Source organism: Mobula hypostoma, chromosome 5, assembly GCF_963921235.1.
Source record: "Mobula hypostoma chromosome 5, sMobHyp1.1, whole genome shotgun sequence".
In the NCBI taxonomy this organism is placed as follows: domain Eukaryota; kingdom Metazoa; phylum Chordata; class Chondrichthyes; order Myliobatiformes; family Myliobatidae; genus Mobula; species Mobula hypostoma.
Genome location: NC_086101.1, coordinates 70,698,558 through 70,719,398, shown reverse-complemented (window position 1 = coordinate 70,719,398; position 20,841 = coordinate 70,698,558). Strand labels below are relative to the sequence as shown.

The 20,841-nt window shown below is 43.5% G+C and overlaps 1 protein-coding gene across 1 annotated transcript in view; it reads left to right on the top strand.

Annotated features, from left to right (window-relative positions):
• Positions 1–5,018: 5,018 nt before the first annotated feature.
• dct (dopachrome tautomerase) overlaps positions 5,019–20,841 on the top strand; it is a gene marked incomplete at its 5' end in the record, with an annotated part of 73,250 nt that continues 57,427 nt past the window's right edge. Inside the window, 2 exons of the mRNA XM_063049709.1 lie at positions 5,019–5,034; positions 6,043–6,279. Coding sequence (XP_062905779.1) covers positions 5,019–5,034; positions 6,043–6,279 — 253 coding nt within the window. The remainder of the gene's footprint in view (positions 5,035–6,042; positions 6,280–20,841) is intronic.

The window sequence follows — 20,841 nt, the reverse complement described above, 5'->3', positions numbered from 1 at the left end:
TGCCCCAGAAGTGACCCCAGTGGCCCAAGAATCTGAATCCATCCCTCCTGCACCAGTCCATTGCTACAGTCAGAATCTCCCACCTGCTTCAAAGGAGCAACAATCATACCAGTGCCCAAGAAGAGCAAGGTGAGCCGCCTTAAATGTCATCATCCAGTAGCACTCACATCTACGGTCATGAAGTGCTTTCAGAGGTTGGTTATGGCTAGATTCAACTCCTGCCTAGGCAAGGACCTACACCCACTGTAATCTGCCTATCGCTGCAATAGGTCGACAGCAGATGCAATCTCATTGGCTCTTCACGCAGCCTTGTATCACCTGGACAATACTAATACTTGCGTCAGGCTACTGTTCATTGACTACAGCTCAGTGTTTAATACATTCTTTCCTACAGTTCTGATCAAAAATCTCCAAAATCTGGGCCTCTGTACCTCCCTGTGTAACTTGATCATATACTTCCTCATCAAAAATCCACAGTCTCTACAGATCGGAAATAACATCTCCACCTCGCTGATAATCAACAATGGCACACCGAAAGGAAGTGTGCTTAGTCCACTGTCCTACTCTTGCTGCACCCATGACTGTGTGGCTAGGCACAGCTCAAATTCCAGCTATAAATTTGGCAGAATTTCAGATGCTGATGAGAAGGTGTACAGAATCAGAATCAGGTTCATTATCACTGGCATATGTCGTGAAATTTGTTAACTTAGCAGCAGCAGTACAATGCAATACATGATAATCCGGGGTCTGGGATGTTTCTGATCGTGTCCACGATATCCTGAAGTGGAAAGGTGAACAGCCAGAGGCCGTGGTACATATTGGTACCGATGACATAGGTAGGAAAAGGGAGGAGGTCCTGAAAACAGACTACAAGGAGTTAGGAAGGAAGTTGAGAAGCAGGACCTCAAAGGTAGTAATCTCAGGATTACTGCCTGTGCCATGTGACAGTGAGTATAGGAATAGTGAGGTGGAAGATAAATGCGTGGCTGAGGGATTGGAGAAGGGAGCAGGGATTCAGATTTCTGGATCTCTTTTGGGGCAGGTACGACCTATACAAAAAGGATGGTTTGCACTTGAATCTGAGGGGGAACTGGCAGGCAGTTTTGCTAAGGCTATTGGGGAGAGTTTAAGCTAGAATTGCTGGGGGGTGGGAACCAAACTGAAGAGATGGAGGAAGGGGCAGTTGGTTCAAAAATCAAGAAAGATTGTAGACAGTGTGAGAGGGAGGATAGACAGGTGATAGAGAAGGGATGCACTCAGACTGATGGTTTGAGATATGTCTATTTTAATGCAAGGAGTAGCAGGATTTATGAATATTTGGAGAGGCATAATATGATTAGGAATAGTCAGCATGGCATTGTCAAAGGTAGGTTGTTCCTTACGAGCCTGATTGAAATTTTTGAGGATGTGACTAAACACATTGATGAAGGGAGAGCAGTAGATGTAGTGTATATGGATTTCAGCAAGGCATTTGACAAGGTATCCCATGCAAGGCTTATTGAGAAAGTAATGAGGCAAGGGATCCAAGGAGACCTTGCTTTGTGGATCCAGAATTGGCTTGCCCACAGAAGGCAATGCGTGGTTGTAGATGGGTTATATTCTGAATGGAGGTTGGTGATCAGTGTGTGCCTCAGGGATCTGTTCTGGGATCCCTTCTCTTCGTGATTTTTATAAATGACCTGGTTGAGGGATGGGTTAGTAAATTTGCTGAAGACACAAAGGTTGGGGGTGTTGTGGATAGTGTGGAGGGCTGTCAGAGTTTACAGCGGGACATCGATAGGATGCAAATGTGGGCTGAGAAGTGACAGATGTCCAACCCAGATAAGTGTGAGGTGGTTCATTTTGGTAGAACAAATATGATGGCAGAATATAGTATTAATGTTAAGACTCTTGGCAGTGTGGAGGATCAGAGGGATCTTGGGGTCCGAGTCCATAGGCCACTCAAAGCTGCTGTGCAGGTTGACTGTGCAGTTAAGAAGGTATATGGTGCATTGCCCTTCATCAACCATGAGATTGAGTTCAATTGCCAAGAGGTAATTTTACAGCTATGAAGTCCATGGTCAGACCCCACTTGGACTACTGTGTTCAGTTCTGGTCACCTCATGACAGGAAGGATGTGGAAACTATAGAAATGGTGCAGAGGAGATTTATAAGAATGTCGCCTGGATTGGGGAGCATGCCTTACAAGAATAGGTTGAGTGAACTTGGCCTTTTCTCCTTGGAGCGACAGAGGATGAGAGGTGACCTGATAGAGGTGTATAAGATGATGAGAGGCATTGATCGTGTGAATAGTCAGAGGCTTTTTCCCAGGGCTGAAATGGCTAGCACAAGAGGGCACAGTTTTAAGGTGCTTGGAAGTAGGTACAGAGGAAATGTCATGGGTATGTTTTTTACGCAGAGTGGTGAGTGCGTGGAATGGGCTGCTGGCAACTATGGTGGAGGCAGATACAATAGGGTCTTTTAAGAGACTCCTGGATAGGTACATGGAGCTTAGAAAAACAGAGGGCTATGGGTAACCCTAGGTAATTTTTAAAGTAAGTACATGTTTGGCACAGCTTTGTAGGCTGAAGGGCCTGTATTGTGCTGTATGATGGCAGAGGGGAAGAGACAGACGGACATAGATTAGCTAGTTGAGTGGTATCGCAGCATCAACCTTGCACTCAACATTAGTAAGACCAATGAATTGATGATAGACTTTCGAAAGGGTAAGATGAGGGAACACAAACTTGTCCTCATGGAGGGCTCAGAAATGGAAAGGGTGCGCAATTTCAAGTTCCTGAGTGTCAGCATCTGAGGATCTAATCTGGTCTCAGCATATCAACGCAGTTGCAAAGAAGGCATGAGAGTAGCTATATTTCATTAGGAGTTTGAGGAGATTTGGTACATACCAAAGTCACTCACAAACTTCAACAGGTGTACTTTGGAGACAATTCTAACTGGTTTCATCACTGGTATGCAGCGGGGTTGGGGGGTTGTCATTGCACAGGATCAAAATAAGCTGCAAAAGTTGTGAATTCTTCAATTCCATTGTGGGCACTGGACTCTCCAGCATCCAGGACATCTTCAAGGAGCGATGCCTCAGAAAATGGCACCATCACCCAGGATAAAACTGGAACAGTGCTTGAACTAGACAAAACACAAAACAGCTTGTAGTTTGTGTAAAAGATCATGAGCTTAGGAAGTATGATGTTTATTCTTGGCAACAATTGTTGATGAACAGCTCACAACCTTTGATTTCTGCAGTCCTTTGGACACAGGGAACATTGTCCTCAGTCTGTGGTCCTCCTTCCTGTCTTCTTAAATAGTTCCCAGGCCCCTGTGAGCTGTTCTTCCACATGCTTGATCTTATCACCCTTCTGGGACAAAGACTGCTCAATCAATGCCCATGTATGACCAAAGGATTACATGAGGGCAGGGGAGGAGCAGGGAAGCGGGTGAGGAGGGTCAATACCCTACGAAATCCAAAGCAGCCTTTTAGCTTCATTTCAGTCAGCATCTCATGATATCGTGCTCAGTGTCTCGTGATATTGCGGTCAGCATCTCATGATGCTGTTTGCTGCTGCTTGAGCGTGGAAGGGGGACAGGGGTCTTTGAGGTTGTTTTTTCTGTAATTCATTCTTTGTACTTTTTTTTCTGTTTCAAGGATGTCTGCAGGGAGCAAGGATTTCAGGTTGTATATTGTATCCGTTCTCTGATTTAAATGAAACCATTGAACCATTGTTCAATGTTACATCCCTTAAACAGATTGTGTACATATACATCACCACCCCTTTCTTTCTATTGACTTACAGTTTCATGAGAAATGACTTATACCCCTTGTTTCTTTCCACTGATGACATTACGATTTTACTCCCGTCTATTCCCCTTCCCCCTCTTCCTTCTCTCTTATTCCATTCCCCATTTTGGTTATTTTCTCACCTCTATCTCTTCTCCTCTCCTGCCCCATGACCTGAACATCACCTCCCTCTGGTTCCCCTTCTCCTTCCCTATATTTCCTGGTCATCTATCCTTTCCTTTTTCACTTTTCTCAGGAGTTATACTGGTGCGCCGTGCATTAAGTCTCAATTTTTTCATACCAGTCCTTGAGCCTTTCAGTATATTCTGTGATCTCATTGACGCATAGTCAGGAGGTAACTTTTGTAGTTCTCTTTAATTTGTACCCTGGCTGCTCATACTGTACCTTCTCTTTGGTCTTATATATGTCCTTCTCCGTTGTTCTTTCTATTGCTTTGCTTTACACATGGAAGACAACACTGGAGCATTTACTTCCTGCTGAGGAGCTGCATCCAAAACTGTACAAATTACTGGCCCTTCCATCTGTTGATTGTCAGTTGGACCTTTCAACTGGATCATCAATATAAATTGTAAACAGCTAACACCCCGTAATAGAATCTCACACCTCTTGTTCGCTCAGAAGGACTTCAGTTGCCTTCTGTACCACAGTGCTTCAGTTAATTTTCTTGTACTCCCAAATTCTCTTCTTTGATCCAGTCAGACTACAAGAAAGTTGTATTGTTGGAGAAGTTCTTGGTCTGAGGGATTTCTAGTACTACATTCAGTGTCTTTGTACCTATATGACTTATAATCAGATCCTCCTGTCCATAACCAATGGCCAGTGCAGCCCACTGCTTAACCTAACTGTCACAGCAGACTTCTGGATCTAAACTCAGTGACCACTTTATTCGGTTCAGGAGTGGAACCTGGTGTGGTCTTCTGCTTGATGTGTTGTACGTCGAGAGATACTCTTCTGCACACCACTGATTATTTGAGTTACTGTCACCTTCCTGTCAGCTTGAACCAGTCTGGCCTTTCTCCTCTGACCTCTCTCATTAACAAGGCTTTTTTGTCCACAGTACTATCGCTCACTGGATTTTTTTTTTACATTTTTGCACCAGTCTCAATAAACTCATGAGACTGTTGCGCGTGAAAATCCCAAGAAATCAGCAGTTTCTGAGATACCCAAATCACCCTGTCTGGCACCAACAATTATTCCACAGTCACTTAAGTCACATTTCTTCCCCATTCTGATATTTGGTCTGAACAACAACTGAATCTCTTGACCATGTATGCATGCTTTTATGCGTTGAATTGCTGCCACATGATTAGATGATTAGATTTTTACAATAACAAATCTAATAAAGTGGCCACTGAGTGTAAGTGTTCAGATAATTTTCTTTATCCATAATACATCATGACACCTGCAGCTAAGATTCTGGATTAACTAACCTGAGTGAATGTTCCATAGACTTTTTCACCTTCAAAGCTAATCAAGATGAAATCATTATTGGTACTGTGATTGATAGGGATCTCACTAATTTCCTTCCACTGTTACCTGAAACTTCCTACTATTCCTATTTACTTGTTTAATATCTCAAATAAATATACGGACTGTATTTAGTCAAAATACTGTGGTGTTGGCTAAGTCTGTGGTTACATTTGAAGCAGGAGTTGATAGTTTCCTGATCGGTCAGGGCATCAAAGGATATGGTGATGAGGGTTGAGTGGGATCCAGGCTCAGCCATGATGGAAATGGTGGAGCAGGTTTGATGAGCTGAACGGCCTAATTCTGTCCTGTATCTTATGGTCTTACAGACTGGAAAGGTTTAGATAATGTCATCAAACTTCTTAACTCCAGTATGAATTTCAATAAATGTGACACTGAGAGCTCCATCAATTTACTTGAACAAAAAGATGAGAAGTTTTACTGGATTCTTAAAAAAAAACAAGTAGTCAGTTCTAGTAAAAGGATTGCTAGCTGTATCACAATGCATATGCTGTACGCTCTGAAAATATGCTGCCGGTTAAAGGGTCAGAAGTCATGTGCTAATCACAAGATGTACTTCTTTTCATGACCTGTGCATTTAAGGCATTATCAGCAAGCCCCGCACATACCAGAGAGACTTAACTGATACCTTCATGTGTCCACTTTGAAGCAGTCAAAAAGTAACGGGTGAAACTTTTACAGTCATTAAGCGTGTTGGTTGCATATCCTTACAATGCATCTATCTCTGTTGCTGTGGATGCTGCTGGGCGTTTTCCAAGAAATGGCTTCTCAGTTTCCACGTGCATGTAGCACAGTTTCTGCGCTGCTGTCTAAGCAATGCTGCCCGTCCCGTGGCTCAGATCCAACGGTACTGTGTGGAGCAGAATCCAGTCGAGGAGTGTGTGCTGATGTACATGTCATCAACAAACCTTGGAGTGGCCCTTATCACTTACAAAACGTGGACGATCGGGAGCGATGGCCTTTGAAGTTCTTTAATCGCACCTGCCGGTGCACAGGTAATAGGTTTTTTACACTTCTGCTTATATACAGTACTAGTCATTCCAAATTTTTGATTAGTTCTGCCATCCTGAAAGTTTTCACTATTTCCTGATGAGTATGTATATCAGCTGAGTTCTGGTATCAGCCTTGCATAACTTTCAATGTGACTTTATCTGCTTTAAAATGCATGTCACTTGACATGCATCGACTTGTAAATCCATTGTTTCAAACTTATATAATTGTAATTGGCACTACCCTCTTCTCTGTGAGTGGTACATATTGATATGGGGAACTTGATGCTGACTTTCACTGATGATGCGCATGGCAGGAATAAAATTGATATAATTGGTTCTTCTATTCCCATTGAATGGTTGTGAAATTCACTCATTCCTTGTAAATTTCTCTCTCCCACTGGTTAAAAGCCTGATCGCTGTGTTTTTCATTATTGATATTAAAAATATACAGGAAGTCATATATTTGGTGGGGGGGGAGTAAAAGGAAATGTAGAAGTGGGACACTGTACATTTGGAGCATAGGTAATGTTCTCTGTAATCCATTGCCTGGTTGGCTTTAGGATTTAAAACAGATCCTTGGGGCTGGAAAGTTATTTAGAATGCAAGGGAGCCGATACAGCTGATATGGCCTGCATAGGTATCAGTGACAGATGTAGAGCAAGGAGGAGGTACTTCAGAGGGAATAAAAGGTGTGAGGTGTTATGTTTTGTAACTACAAAGCATTAAACTAATTCAAAGGAAGACACGGGAGTCTGAGATATGAGTTTAAGAACACAGAACAGTACAGCACAGAAACAGGCCATTCAGCCCACAATGTTGTGCCAAACCAGCTAAAAGGCACTTAACTCAAGCACTAATACATCCTACCTACAACATGTCCATATCCCTCCAGCTTTCTTACATCCAGGTGCCCATCCAAATGTCTCTTAAAAGCCTCTACAACTATCCTAGGCAGCACATTCCAGACACCCACCACTTTGAGTAAAAAACTTACCCCTCACATCCCTCTTTGAACCTACCCACTCTCACCTTCAACGTTTGTCCCCTGCTATTAGACATTTCAACCCTGGGAAACAGATACTCTCTGTATACTCTATCTATGCCTCTCATAATCTTGTAAACCTCAATCTGATCTCCCCTCTTCCTCTGGCACTCCAGAGAAAACAACCAAGTTTATCCAGCCTCTTGTGATAACATACACCCTCTAAACCAGGCGGCGTCCTGGTAAACCTCTTCAGCACCCTCTCCAAAGCCTCAACATCTATCCTGTAGTGGTGTGACCAGAACTGTACGCAATGGTCCAGATACGGCCTAACCAGAGTTTTATAAAGTTGCAACTTAGCCTCCTGACTTTTGAACTCAAAGCCCTGACTAATAAAAGCAAGCTTTCCATAAGCCTTCTGAACCACCTTATTGAGCTGTGTAGGTCAATAAGATCTCCCAGTGTGCAAGATCTCCCAGTGGTCCACCAGAGAAAGCAGGATCTCCCAGTGGCCACACATTTTAATTCCACATCCTATTCCCATTCTGATATGTCTATCTACGGCCTCCTCTACTGTAAAGATGAAGGCACACTCAGGTTGGAGGAAAAACAGCTTATATTCCGCCTGGGTAGCCTCCAACCTGATGGCATGAACATTGACTTCTCAAACTTCCGCTAATGCCCCACCTCCCCCTCATACCCCATCCATTATTTATTTATATACACACATTCTTTCTCTCTGTCTCCTTTTTCTCCCTCTGTCCCTCTGACTATACCCCTTGCCCATCATCTGGGCTTTTACCCCTCTCCCCTTTTTCTTTTTCCTGAGGCCTCCTGTCCCATGATCCTCTCATATCCCCTTTGCCAATCACCTGTCCAGCTCTTGGCTCCATCCCTCCCCCTCCTGTCTTTTCCTATCATTTTGGATCTCCCCCTCCCCCTCCCACTTTCAAATCTCTTACTAGCTCTTCTTTCAGTTAGTCCTGACGAAGGGTCTCGGCCTGAAACGTCGACTGTACCTCTTCCTAGAGATGCTGCCTGGCCTGCTGCATTCACCAACAACTTTTATGTGTGTTTATTGACCTGTGTAGCCACTTTCAAGAAGCTATGAATTTGGATCCCGAGCTCTCTCTGCTCAGCAACACTGTTAAGGATCTTGCCCTTAACAGTGTACTGTCTCCTTGCATTTGTCCCACCAACGTGCACCCACTTCAAATTTATCTGTGTTAAGCTCCATCTGCTATTCCTCTGCCCATTTTGGTAAATGATCTATATAGTGCTGTATTCTTTGCCAGCCTTCTCTACTATCCACAACTCCACCAGCATTGGTATCGTCTGCAAACTTACTAACCCACCCATCTACATTTTCATCCAGATAATTTATATACATGGCAAACAGCAGAGGTCCCAGCACAGATATCTGTGGAACACCATTAATTACAGACCCCCAGCTCGAATAAGTCCCTTTAACCACTACCCTATCTTCTATGCACAAGCTAGTTCTGAATCCAAACAGTCAATTTGCAGCTGATCCCATGCATCGTAATCTTTTGGATTAGCCTCCCATGAGGAATTTCGTCAAATGCCTTACTAAAATCCATGGAAACAACATCCACTACCCTACCCTCATCAATCCCTCTCATCACCTTGTCAAAAAACTCAATCAAGTTGGTAAAGCACGACTTGCCATGCACAAAGTCATGCTGGGTCTCCCTAATTAGGCCATGGGTTTCCAAATGCTCATATATCCGATCCCTAAGAATTTTCTCCAGCAATTTCCCTACAAATAACGTGAGACTCACCGGTTTATAGTTCCCAGGATTTTCTCTTATTCCCTTCTTAAATAGAGGTACAACATCAGCAGCTCGACAGTCCTCCAAGACTCGCCTGTGGCTAGAGAAGAAACATAGATACTGGTCAAAGACCCAGCAATCTCATCTCTTGCCTCCTTCGATAAAGTGGAGTAAATTCCATCAGGCCCAGGGGTCTCATCAACTTTAATACTCATTATGAGGTCCAGCACTTCCTTGACCTCTAAATGCCCTAATGTATGTATACACTCAGCACTGATCTTCTGGTCCTCCATGTCCTTTTCCTTGGTAAATACTGAAGCAAAATGCTCATTGAGTGCCTGACTCACATTCTCTGCATCCAAGCAGATGTTTCACCCTTTATCATTGAGTGGTCCTACCCTCTCCCTAGTTATCCTCTTGCTCTTGATGTATGTATAGAATGCCTTGGGATTTACCTTAATCCCACTTGCTAAGGACTTTTCACGGCCCCTCCTGGCTTTCCTAATTTTATTCTATCATTCTTTTCTGGCTTCTTTATACTTCTCGTGTGCTTTGTTTGATCCTGACTTCTGAAGCTTTGTATACTTTTCATTCTTCTTCTCGACTAAATTTATCACTTTTCTGGACATCCAAGGTTCTCAGAGAAGGACACTTCTCTGTCCTTCCTTCTAACAGGAACATACCTTTCCTGTATTCTGTGCAGTTGATCTTTAAACCATCTCCACATATCTGATATTTGAGTAATCTTTTATGTGATTGCCTCACTTAAAGTCAATCTAAAACACTTCCAGAGAAAAGGTGTTCCCAATTAACGTTTCTTAGTTCCTGCCTAATGGCCCCGTAATTTGCCCTACTCCAATTTAAAACTTTCTCACAAGGACCATACCTATCCTTATCTATAGTTATCCTGAAAGTTAAGGAGTTGTGGTCACTGTTCCCTAACTGTTCAGCCACTGAAAGGTCAGTCACCTGGCCAGGCTCATTACCCAACACCAGGTCCAGTACAGCCCCTCCTCTCAGTGGATCGTCCACATATTAATTTCAGACACGCCCTTGGATGCACTTAACAAATTCTGCCTCATCTAAACCTCCGCTAAGAAGGTCCCAGTTTATATCAGGGAAGTTGAAATCCCCATGACAACAACCATATTATGTTTCCACATTTCCTTAATCTGATTACGTTTCTGTTCCTCAATATCCTAATGGCTTTTGAGGGGGTATCTGTAGCACAATCCCATCAGTGTGATTGCACCCTTCCTATTCATTCAGGTTTACTTTAAGTGAGGCACTCATATACAAGATTACTCAAATATCATTGAAATATTACAAACACAGCTATTGCTGGGCCTTCATTGAATGAAATATCTAAACTCATCATATCCTAGTTTATTAACAATCAAAATATACAAGGGTGAGTAATTTGTTGAGCCTTGGATATCGCTTTTCAATTGGTAGAGAAAGGTCCAGTGTTATCATCCATATCCATTAAATCAAAGATTTCAGACAGAGACAAGGACAAAGATAAGACAAGGGAGCAGTTCTGCTGAAGCAATATGAACAGCCAGGATACAAATTAAAAAGGACAACTACATATGTTATACTACTTTACATGCATAAGTGGGCTTTGGGTCAGTAAGGTTGGAGAGTAAGGCTCAAAGGTTGGTGTGATAGAAATGGAGTTCAGTTCATGGGCCATCCACATGACAACTGAGGAAAGAGGAACAGGCTTCAATTTAAATGAGCTGGGAGCAGGGTCCTAGTAAACAGAATGATTTGGGCTTCAAATAAAATTCTAGTCTAAATAGTTGAGAAGAGTATTTCAGTGAAAATAAATTTAGAAAGGTAAAAAAGAAAGGTCAGGAAAATACTGCCAAGTAGCAAAATGGGGACACAACAAACTGCAGATGATGGAATCTGGAGCAACACACAAGATACTGGAGGTACTTAGCAGGTCAGTCAGCATCTATGGAGGGAAATTAACAGTAAATGATTTGGTTTGAGACCTTCATCTGGAGTCAAAGCAGCAAAGCGAGTGATAACTCGTGGCTGTTAGGACAGGACAGTCAGAGCAGGGAAAAAGACAAACTGGAAGGCTCCTCATGTGAATGCACACAGGATTCATCACAAAATACTTGAATTATTAAATATTCCAGGCCACCTAACATATAGTAGGGAGACATTATAGAAAAGGAAGATAGATGGCCCTTTGGAAGAACATGTTATCACAGTGCCAGCGTCCAGGGTTCATTTCCCGCCACTCTGTAGGAAGTCTGTATGTTCTCCCCTTGACTGCATGGGTTTCCCCCAGGTGCTCCGATTTCCTTCGAGTTAGTAGGTTAATTGATCTTATAGGTATATTTGTGCAGTGTGGGCTTGTTGGGCCAAAAAGGTCTGTTACTGTGCTGTATCTCTAAATAAAAAAAAATAAAATATAGAGTGCAATAAACCCAAGAGTGAGAAAGGAACTCATTTCAGAAATCAGTCTGAGTAAAACTAAATAACAGCTGTGCAAAATGCATTGACTGGATTTAATTCATAGAACATAGAACATAGAACAGTTTAAACCAGGCACCAACCCTTCAGCCTGCACCATCTATGCCAGCTATGATGCCAATCCAAACTAATCCTGTCTGCCTGTCCATGATTTATATCACTCCATTCTCTGGCTGTTCATGTGCATATCTAAATACCTCTTCAATGTTGCTGTTGTATCAGCTTTCACCACTACTTTTGCGGCACTTTGCATACTGTTAAAAAAAACTTGCTTGTAAATCTCCTTTAAACTTTCCCCCTCTCACCACAAACTATGCCCTTTCGTATTTGACACTTCCACACTGGGAAAACAGCACCATCTATCTACCCTGCCAATACCTCTCATAATTTGATATACTTGCCACCCACCCTCAGCCACTGATTCTGTCCAAACTCTCCTTATAGCAAGTACTCTCTAATTTGGGCAACATCATGTAAATCTCTTCTGCACACTCTCTAAAGCCTCCGTTAACTGTGCACAATACCCCAAATATGGACGAACTGAAGTTTTATTCATCTGCAATGCAACTTTCCAACTTTTACATCTTCATCAATACCCCAGTGATGAAGACAAGTATACTGTATGCTTTCTTTATCAACTCTATCTACTGTGTTGCAACGTGCGAGCAAAGGACTTGCAACTCAAGATCACCCTGTACACCAGTGCTCCTAAAGATCCTAACATTTACTTTGTATTTGACCTCCTAAAGTGCGACACCTCACATCTGTCTGGATTAAACTCCATCTGCCATTTAAATCCTGCTGAATCCATGACAACCTTCTTCACTAATTTTGATGCCATTTGCAAACTCACTAATCAGCCCAACTACGTTTGCATTCAGATCACTTATGTATTTTATAAACAGAGCTCCCAACACTGATCCTTATAGAATATCACTGATCACAGTCCTCAGTCAGTATAACACCCCTCCATCTCTTCCCTCTGCTTTCTATGCCCAAGCCATTTTTTAATCCAATCTACAAATTCATAACCTTAATTTCCAGACTACCCTTATCCCTTCCAAAGCCATCTTGAAACGTATACAGTTATGGTTACTGTTTGCCAAATGTTCACCCCTTTATACTTCAACCACATGCTCAATTTAATTCCCCAGAGGTGGATCTAGGTCTGCCCTGTCTCTAGTTACATAAGAACACACACAAAATGCTGGCGGAATTCAGCTGGTCAGACAGCATCTATGGAAATGAATAAACAGTCAAATGTTTCGAGCCAAGACCCTTCTTCAGGACTGGAATAGAAGAGGGGGAGACGCCAGAATAAAAAGGTTGGGAGAGGGGAAGGAGGATAGCTAGAAGTTGATTGGTGAAGCCATGTGGATATGAAAGGTAAAGGGCTGGAGAGGAAGGAAACTGATGGGAGAGGAATGTGGACCATCGGAGAAAGGGAAGGAGGAGGGGACCCGGCAGGAGAAGATAGGAAGATGAGGAGAGGTAAGAGACTAGAGTGGGGAATAGAAGGGGAGAGGGGGTTTATTTTAAATCAGAAGGAGAAATTAATATTCATGCCATCAAGTTGGAGTTGGAGGTTACCCAGATGGAATATGAGGTGTTGCTCCTCCACATTGGAGGCCTCATCTTGGCACAAGGCAAGGGATGAATCAATATATCAGAACTGGTCGGTCCCCTCCCCCACCTTTTTTTCCCCTTGCTGTCTTCCCCATTCCTTTCCACTTCCGAAGAGGAGTTGTGGCCTGAAACATAGACTGTTTATTCATTTCCATAGATGCTGCCTGACCTACTGAGTTCCTCCAGCATTTTGTGTGTGTTGCTTTGGATTTCAGGCATCTGCAGAATTTCTTCTGTTTCTAATTACATATGCAGCTCTCATGAATGCACTTTAAAAATTCTGCCAAATCCTTTCACACTAAAGTGATCTCAATTAATATTAAAGAACTTTAAACCCCCTACTACTATAACCCATTTGCTATTACAACTCATTGTGATTCACCTACATACAGTATTTGCTTCTCTATCTTCTGCTGACTCTTGAGAGGCATGTAACTTGATATGAACAAAGTAATCTCTTTTTTATTTTAATTTCCATCCCCAAGGTCATATTTGAAGTCTTCTAGAATATATTCCCCCCTTACTTCAGAGATGGACTCTCTAATCGTCATTCCAGTATCACGCCCTCTTTAAAGTCCCTGCCATCATAACTAATATTCCCATACCTAAAAGCATGGGAATATTTCCTATATTAGCTTTGTTGTCCTCCCACATACCTATGTCTTCTCTGACTACTATTCTGTTCTAATTTTTCTTCTCTTTTTGACTGTGCCTCTCTCCTGGCTCTACATCTGTTTTGTGTCTCATTCCACTGCCAAATTAATTCAAAACCTTACCAACTATGAGGAGATGTGGAGAGGGCTTGACTCAAAACCAGAATAGCGAAGACAATTAGCAATGATCAATAATTTTAATAATACACTGCAAAAATAACAAGTCACCAGGGACCACAAAGCAAGAGAGGACAGATACTAAGCACTACAGGTAACAAGCAGACTGAAGGCTAGGAGCAACTGGTTCAGGCTGGCTGGTTTGATGTACAAACAGGGACTGTGGATGAGAGCTGGGTTTAAATAGGTTGCAGGTGATGAGTTGGAAATGAGTGGCAGGTGACTCCTGTTCACTGGGTAGAGACAGGGAGGTGTCTGCTTTGTAAGTAACTATATAATCTGCTTTGCATTTTCAAAAGTGTCTCTAAATCCTCTTTACATTAAATAGTTCAAAAGTGCATATTGCTCCTGAGTGTAGCCAAAGTAAGACTCACAAAATGTTTTTCCTCTGGAGTCAGATTCACATTTATTTATTTATCACATGATTATGAAACATACAGTGAAATGTATCATTTGTATTAACAACCAATATAATCTAATATAACCAATATAATCTAAGCGTGTGCAGGGGCAGCCCACAAGGGCCGCCACACATTCTGGTACCAACATAACATGACCACATGTTTCACACAAGCAATAGCGACAACAGAACAGCAATGAAACAACAACAACAAAACAAGTTCATATCCTCCCTCCCAGCCATCCACCCATGCACTCACACAGATTTTCTTCCAACCCCAGGATAGGTTGTCTCCAGCCTCCAGAGGACTCAGATTTGCAGATACAGAGGCTTCAACTTCACCAGTGGACTTGCAGACCCAGGGCTTTGGCAACTGGGCGTCATCTTCCAGACTTCAAATCAACTTTCAGGCTTCACTCTTCAGTAGCAAACCTAGCACTTGTTGATCATGTTGAATGAGCCCTGGATGAGGATCTGGAACTCTATTCCTTGAACTTCAGACTCTTCAGCGACCATGATCCTGAAAACTAGGCCTCAAACTCCGGTCTTGTCAACTCGTGTGCCTAGGGCAGGGGTCCCCAACCTTTTTTGTGCCGCGGACCGGTTTATTATTGACAATATTCTTGCGGACCGGCCGACCGGGGGGGAGGTAGAGTTGCCAACGGACAAGAGTAGCAGTCAAATATGTTGTGTTTACCCCGTGAAAGACTACCATGGCCATGAAGCCTTGCACGGGCACTTGTGTGCTCATGCGTGCCTTGCGCAGGCGTGTACGTGCAGATTTTTTTCCACAAATCGTTTCTGGCTATTCTGTTCAGTGAAACTACACTGTACATACATTATTTCTACTTTATATCGGCTGTGTATTTATCATATCATTCATGCTTTTACTGTATGTTAGTGTTATTTTAGGTTTTATGTGTTATTTAGTATGATTTGGTAGGTTAATTTTTGGGTCTGGGAACGCTCAAAAATTTTTCCTGTATAAATTAATGGTAATTGCTTCTTCGCTTTACGCCATTTCGGCACAAAAGATTTCATAGGAGTGCTCTACCTTAGCAGGGGAAATATGGGGCAAGGGCGGTCCCGTATGGGGCAAACCAATTTAGCCCAATATATGGGATGTCCCGGCTAATACGGGACATTTGGCAACCCTGGGGGCGGGGGTGTTAATCAGGACCGGAATATAGGTGATAAGTCACTTATAAGTGGCTAGTACACTCAATTTCGTTTCTAAAAGGGTTTATCTAATGAATTTAATATTAAACATACAGCGCATATTTTCCTCGCATGAATATAGTGATAAGTCAATTATAAGTCACTCTTAAGAAAAATAGCATCGTAACATTTTAAGTAACGTTTGGATATTAAACACACAGCACATATTTTCCTCATATGAACATATAAAAACATTGCAACACACCAATATCACTGAATCAGTGGGAGCCCTGGGCTTGTGTCCCTGCAACAAGACGGTCCTATGATGGGGTGATGGGAGACAGCGATACTCGAAGGGGGTTCCTTATGTCCAGTCTATTCCGCAATTTAGTTTTCATTGCATTCATTGCAGAAAACCCTACTTCGCAGAGATATGTTGGAAATGGAAGCAACGTTTTCAGTGCTTTCGTGGCTATCTCAGGATATTTAGCCTTGACTTTGATCCAGAATGCCAGCAGAGATGTTATGTCAAACATACTTTTCAGCCCGCCGTAATTTGCAAGCTCGAGGAGTTGATCTTCTTCCCGCGATGACATGGATGACGTGTGCGTAATGATCTCGCGTTAGTTCAAGTTCAACAGTGGGCATGACAGGGAATGAGGAAAGGTGCAGCTGACTCCTATCATTTCCTTGCAGCCCCGTAGTACGTGCTTTGCGGCCTGGTACCGGTCCACGGCCCGGTGGTTGGGGACCACTGGCCTAGGGGGTCACCAACCCTTGTGCCTGCTGTCTGCACAGAACTGCGATCCTGGAATCTGCCGACAACTCTTGGACCTGAGGCTCCACTAGACCTCATCCTCATTGGTCTTCTGGCCTGACATCTGACCACAGATGCCCTTCATTCCATGTCGACGTTACTGGCCATTAGAAAGCAGAGCATGGAGCAGAGGCCTGCCTGACCTCTAACTCCCCCACACGTCTGTACCTAAACTCTCCTCTCTGTCCCAAAACCATCCCTACAAACTGAAAAAGCAACTAGATCTGAGCCACAGCTTGATGTAGATCACAGTTCAGTGCCATCTTGACCAGATTGTCCAGGATCAGAATGGGCTAATCTGAGGTTCAAAAAATAAATGAGATATTCTAATAATCACTCAAATTGCTACCTTATGCTGTGTGGAATTTAGGAGTTGAATATGACAGACCAACAGATTGGGCCAGGAAAGTTCAGGAATGACAAATACAAAATATAACTATAACTGAAAAGCAAAAAAAATAGCAGTTGCTAGAATACTGAAGTAAAGACAGAAGATGCTGGAAATACCAAGCAGAATAGATTAGGTTAGATTAGATTCAACTTTATTGTCATTGTGCCGAGTACAGATACAAAGCCAATGAAATACAATTAGCATCTGACCAGAAATGCAAAAGAATAGTATTATTTACAAAATAACTGCGAATAAAAAGTACTGTAAGTGCTTCAGCACACAAATACAAAAGTACTGAGACAGTACAATATGGGCGCAATACTGCTTAGCGCTGTGATGTGAGGTTCAGCAGGGTCACAGCCTCAGGGAAGAAGCTCTTCCTGAGCCTGCTGGTGCGGGAGCGGAGGCTCCTGTAGTGCCTACCGGATGGGAGGAGAGTAAAAAGTCCATGGTTAGGGTGAGATGCATCCTTGATACTGCTTATCGCCCTGCCTAGGCAGCGTTTATGGTAGATGTTCTCAATGGTGGGCAATTGGGTGCCGATAATCCGCTGGGCAGTTTTCAACACCCGCTGGAGTGCTTTGCGGTCTGATAAGGGGACAATTGCCATACCACTCTGAGATGCAGTTGGTGAGTATGCTCTCAATGGTACAGCGGTAAAAATCCGTCAGTATCCTGAGACAGAGGTGATCTTTCTTGACGCTCCGTAGGAAATGAAGGCGCTGTTGCACCTTTTTGGTCAGGATGGAGAAGTTCAGGGACCAGGTGAGATCCTCGGAAATGTGAACACCAAGGAATTTGAAGCTTGATACACGCTCCACTACAGCTCCGTTGATGTAGATGGGGACGTGAGTGTGGCTCCTAGCATGGCTGAAGTCCACAATAACGTCCTTGGTCTTCTGGGTGTTAAGGGCCAGGTTGTTCTTGGCACACCACGTGGCCAGGTGCTGGACCTCGTCCCTGTAGGCCGTCTCATCATTCCCTCTGATCAGGCCAACCACCGAGGTGTCATCTGTGAACTTGATTATGGAGTTAGAACTGTGTACAGGAACACAGTCATAGGTGAAAAGGGAGTACAGAAGAGGGCTCAGCACACAGCCTTGAGGCACATCGGTATTCAGGGTGAGAATGGAGGAGGAGAGGTTGTCTAACTTAACAGATTGGGGTCTGTTAGTCAGAAAGTCCAAGGTCCAATTGCAGAGGGATGAGCTGATACCAAGCTGGCGAAGTCTGGCGATCAGCTTGGAGGGGATCGCAGTATTGAATGCTGAACTAAAGTCAATGAACAGCATTCTGACGTAAGAGTCGGGGCTGTCCAGGTGGGTTAGGGCAGAATGAAGTGCCGTGGAGATGGCGTCCTCTGTAGACTTGTTGGAGTGATAGGCAAATTGATGGGGGTCCAGGGTAGAGGGCAGACAGGATTTCAGATGTGATAGAACCAGTCTCTCAAAGCACTTTGCAATGATGGGGGTGGGTGCAACTGTGCAGAAGTCATTCAGGCCCATGGCAGTGGAATGCTTCAGCACTGGCACAATGGTGGCAATCTTGAAACTTGTGGGGACAACTGCCTAGGCCAGGGACAGATTGAAAATGTCTGTGAAGACCCTGGCCAACTGCCCTGCACAGACTCTGAGCACACGGCCAGGTATTCCATCTGGACCAGCTGCCTTCCGTACATTCACCCTGCTCAGGGTGGCGTAAACATCGCAGGTGGAAAGTGAGAGAGGCAGTTCACCAGGTGGGAGATCCAAGCGAGCGTAGAAGTAATTGAGCTCATCAGGGAGGGAGTCAGAGCTGGAAGGGGGCACAGTACTAGGTGGTTTGAAGTCTGCAATAATCTGTGTGCCATGCCACATGCACCGGGGGTCCAAGAAATGCTCCTCGATCCTCTGTTGTATGTGTGTTCAGCCTGAGGGATTCCCCTCCTCAGGTTGGCCCTGGCTGAGCTGTAAGCCTTCCGGTCTCCAGACTTGAAGGCTGAATCTCTGGCTTTGAGCAGGAGGCAAACCTCTCTGTTCATCCTTGGTTTCTGATTGGGGAAAACTTTTAGTTGTTTTTGTGTTGTCACTCTATCTAGAGAGAGTAAATTAATGTTTCAGCTTGATTCCTTTTCAAATATCAAGGAGGGATAGATAGTGAAAATTATGAAAATATTTATGATTGGTTGGAAATCAAGAGAGATTAAATGATACAAATGGAGTTGTTGTGGCTTCAGGAAACCATAGAAACCATAGAAACTACAGCACAGAAACAGGCCCTTTGGCCCTTCTTGGCTGTGCCGAACCATTTTCTGCCTAGTCCCACTGACCTGCACACGGACCATATCCCTCCATACACCTCCCATTCATGTATCTATCCAATTTATTCTTAAATGTTAAAAAAGAACCCGCATTTACCACCTCGTCTGGCAGCTCATTCCATACTCCCACCACTCTCTGTGTGAAGAAGCCCCCCCTAATGCTCCCTTTAAACTTTCCCCCCCTCACCCTTAACCCATGTCCTCTGGTTTTTTTCTCCCCTTGCCTCAGTGGAAAAAGCCTGCTTGCATTCACTCTATCTATACCCATCATAATTTTATATACCTCTATCAAATCTCCCCTCATTCTTCTACGCTCCAGGGAATAAAGTCCTAACCTATTCAACCTTTCTCTGTAACTGAGTTTCTCAAGTCCCGGCAACATCCTTGTAAACCTTCTCTGCACTCTTTCAACCTTAGTTATATCCTTCCTGTAATTTGGTGACCAAAACTGAAACAATACTCCAGATTCGGCCTCACCAATGCCTTATACAATCTCATCATAACATTCCAGCTCTTATACTCAATACTTTGATTAATAAAGGCCAATGTACCAAAGCTCTCTTTATGACCCTATCTACCTGTGACGACACTTTTAGGGAATTTTGTATCTGTATTCCCAGATCCCTCTGTTCCACTGCACTCCTCAGTGCCCTACCATTAATCCTGTATGTTCTACCTTGGTTTGTCCTTCCAACGTGCAATACCTCACACTTGTCAGTATTAAACTCCATCTGCCATTTTTCAGCCCATTTTTCCAGCTGGTCCAAGTCCCTCTGCAGGCTCTGAAAACCTTCCTCACTACTACACCTCCAATCTTTGTATCATCAGCAAACTTGCTGATCCAATTTACCACATTATCATCCAGATCATTGATATAGATGACAAATAACAATGGACCCAGCACTGATCCCTGTGGCACACCACTAGTCACAGGCCTCCACTCAGAGAAGCAATTCTCTGTCACCACTCTCTGGCTTCTTCCATCGAGCCAATGTCTAATCCAATTTACCACCTCTCCATGTATACCTAGAGACTGAATTTTCCTAAATAACCTCCCATGCGGGACCTTGTCAAAGGCCTTACTGAAGTCCATGTAGACAATATCCACTGCCTTCCCTTCATCCACTTTCCTGGTAACCTCCTCGAAAAACTCCAACAGATTGGTCAAACATGACCTACCAAGCACAAAGCCATGTTGACTCTCCCTAATAAGCCCCTGTCTATCCAAATGCTTGTAGATTCTGTCTCTTAGTACTCCCTCCAATACCTTACCTACTACTGACGTTAAACTCACCGGCCTATAATTTCCCGGATTACTTTTCGATCCTTTTTTAAACAACGGAACAACGTGAGCCACTCTCCAATCCTCTGGCACTTCACCCGTAGACAGCGACATTTTAAATATTTCTGCCAGGGCCCCCGCAATTTCAACACTAGTCTCCTTCAAGGTCCGAGGGAACACTCTGTCAGGTCCCGGGGATTTATCCACTTTAATTTTCCTCAAGACAGCAAGCACCTCCTCCTTTTCAATCTGTACAGTTTCCATGGTCTCACTACTTGATTCCCTCAATTCCATAGATTTCATGCCAGCTTCCTTAGTAAATACAGACGCAAAAAACCTATTTAAGATCTCCCCTATTTCCTTTGGTTCCGCACAAAGTGGACCACTCTGATCTTCAAGAGGACCAATTTTATCCCTTACAATCCTTTTGCTCTTAATATACTTGTAAAAGCTCTTTGGATTATCCTTCACTTTGACTGCCAAGGCAACCTCAT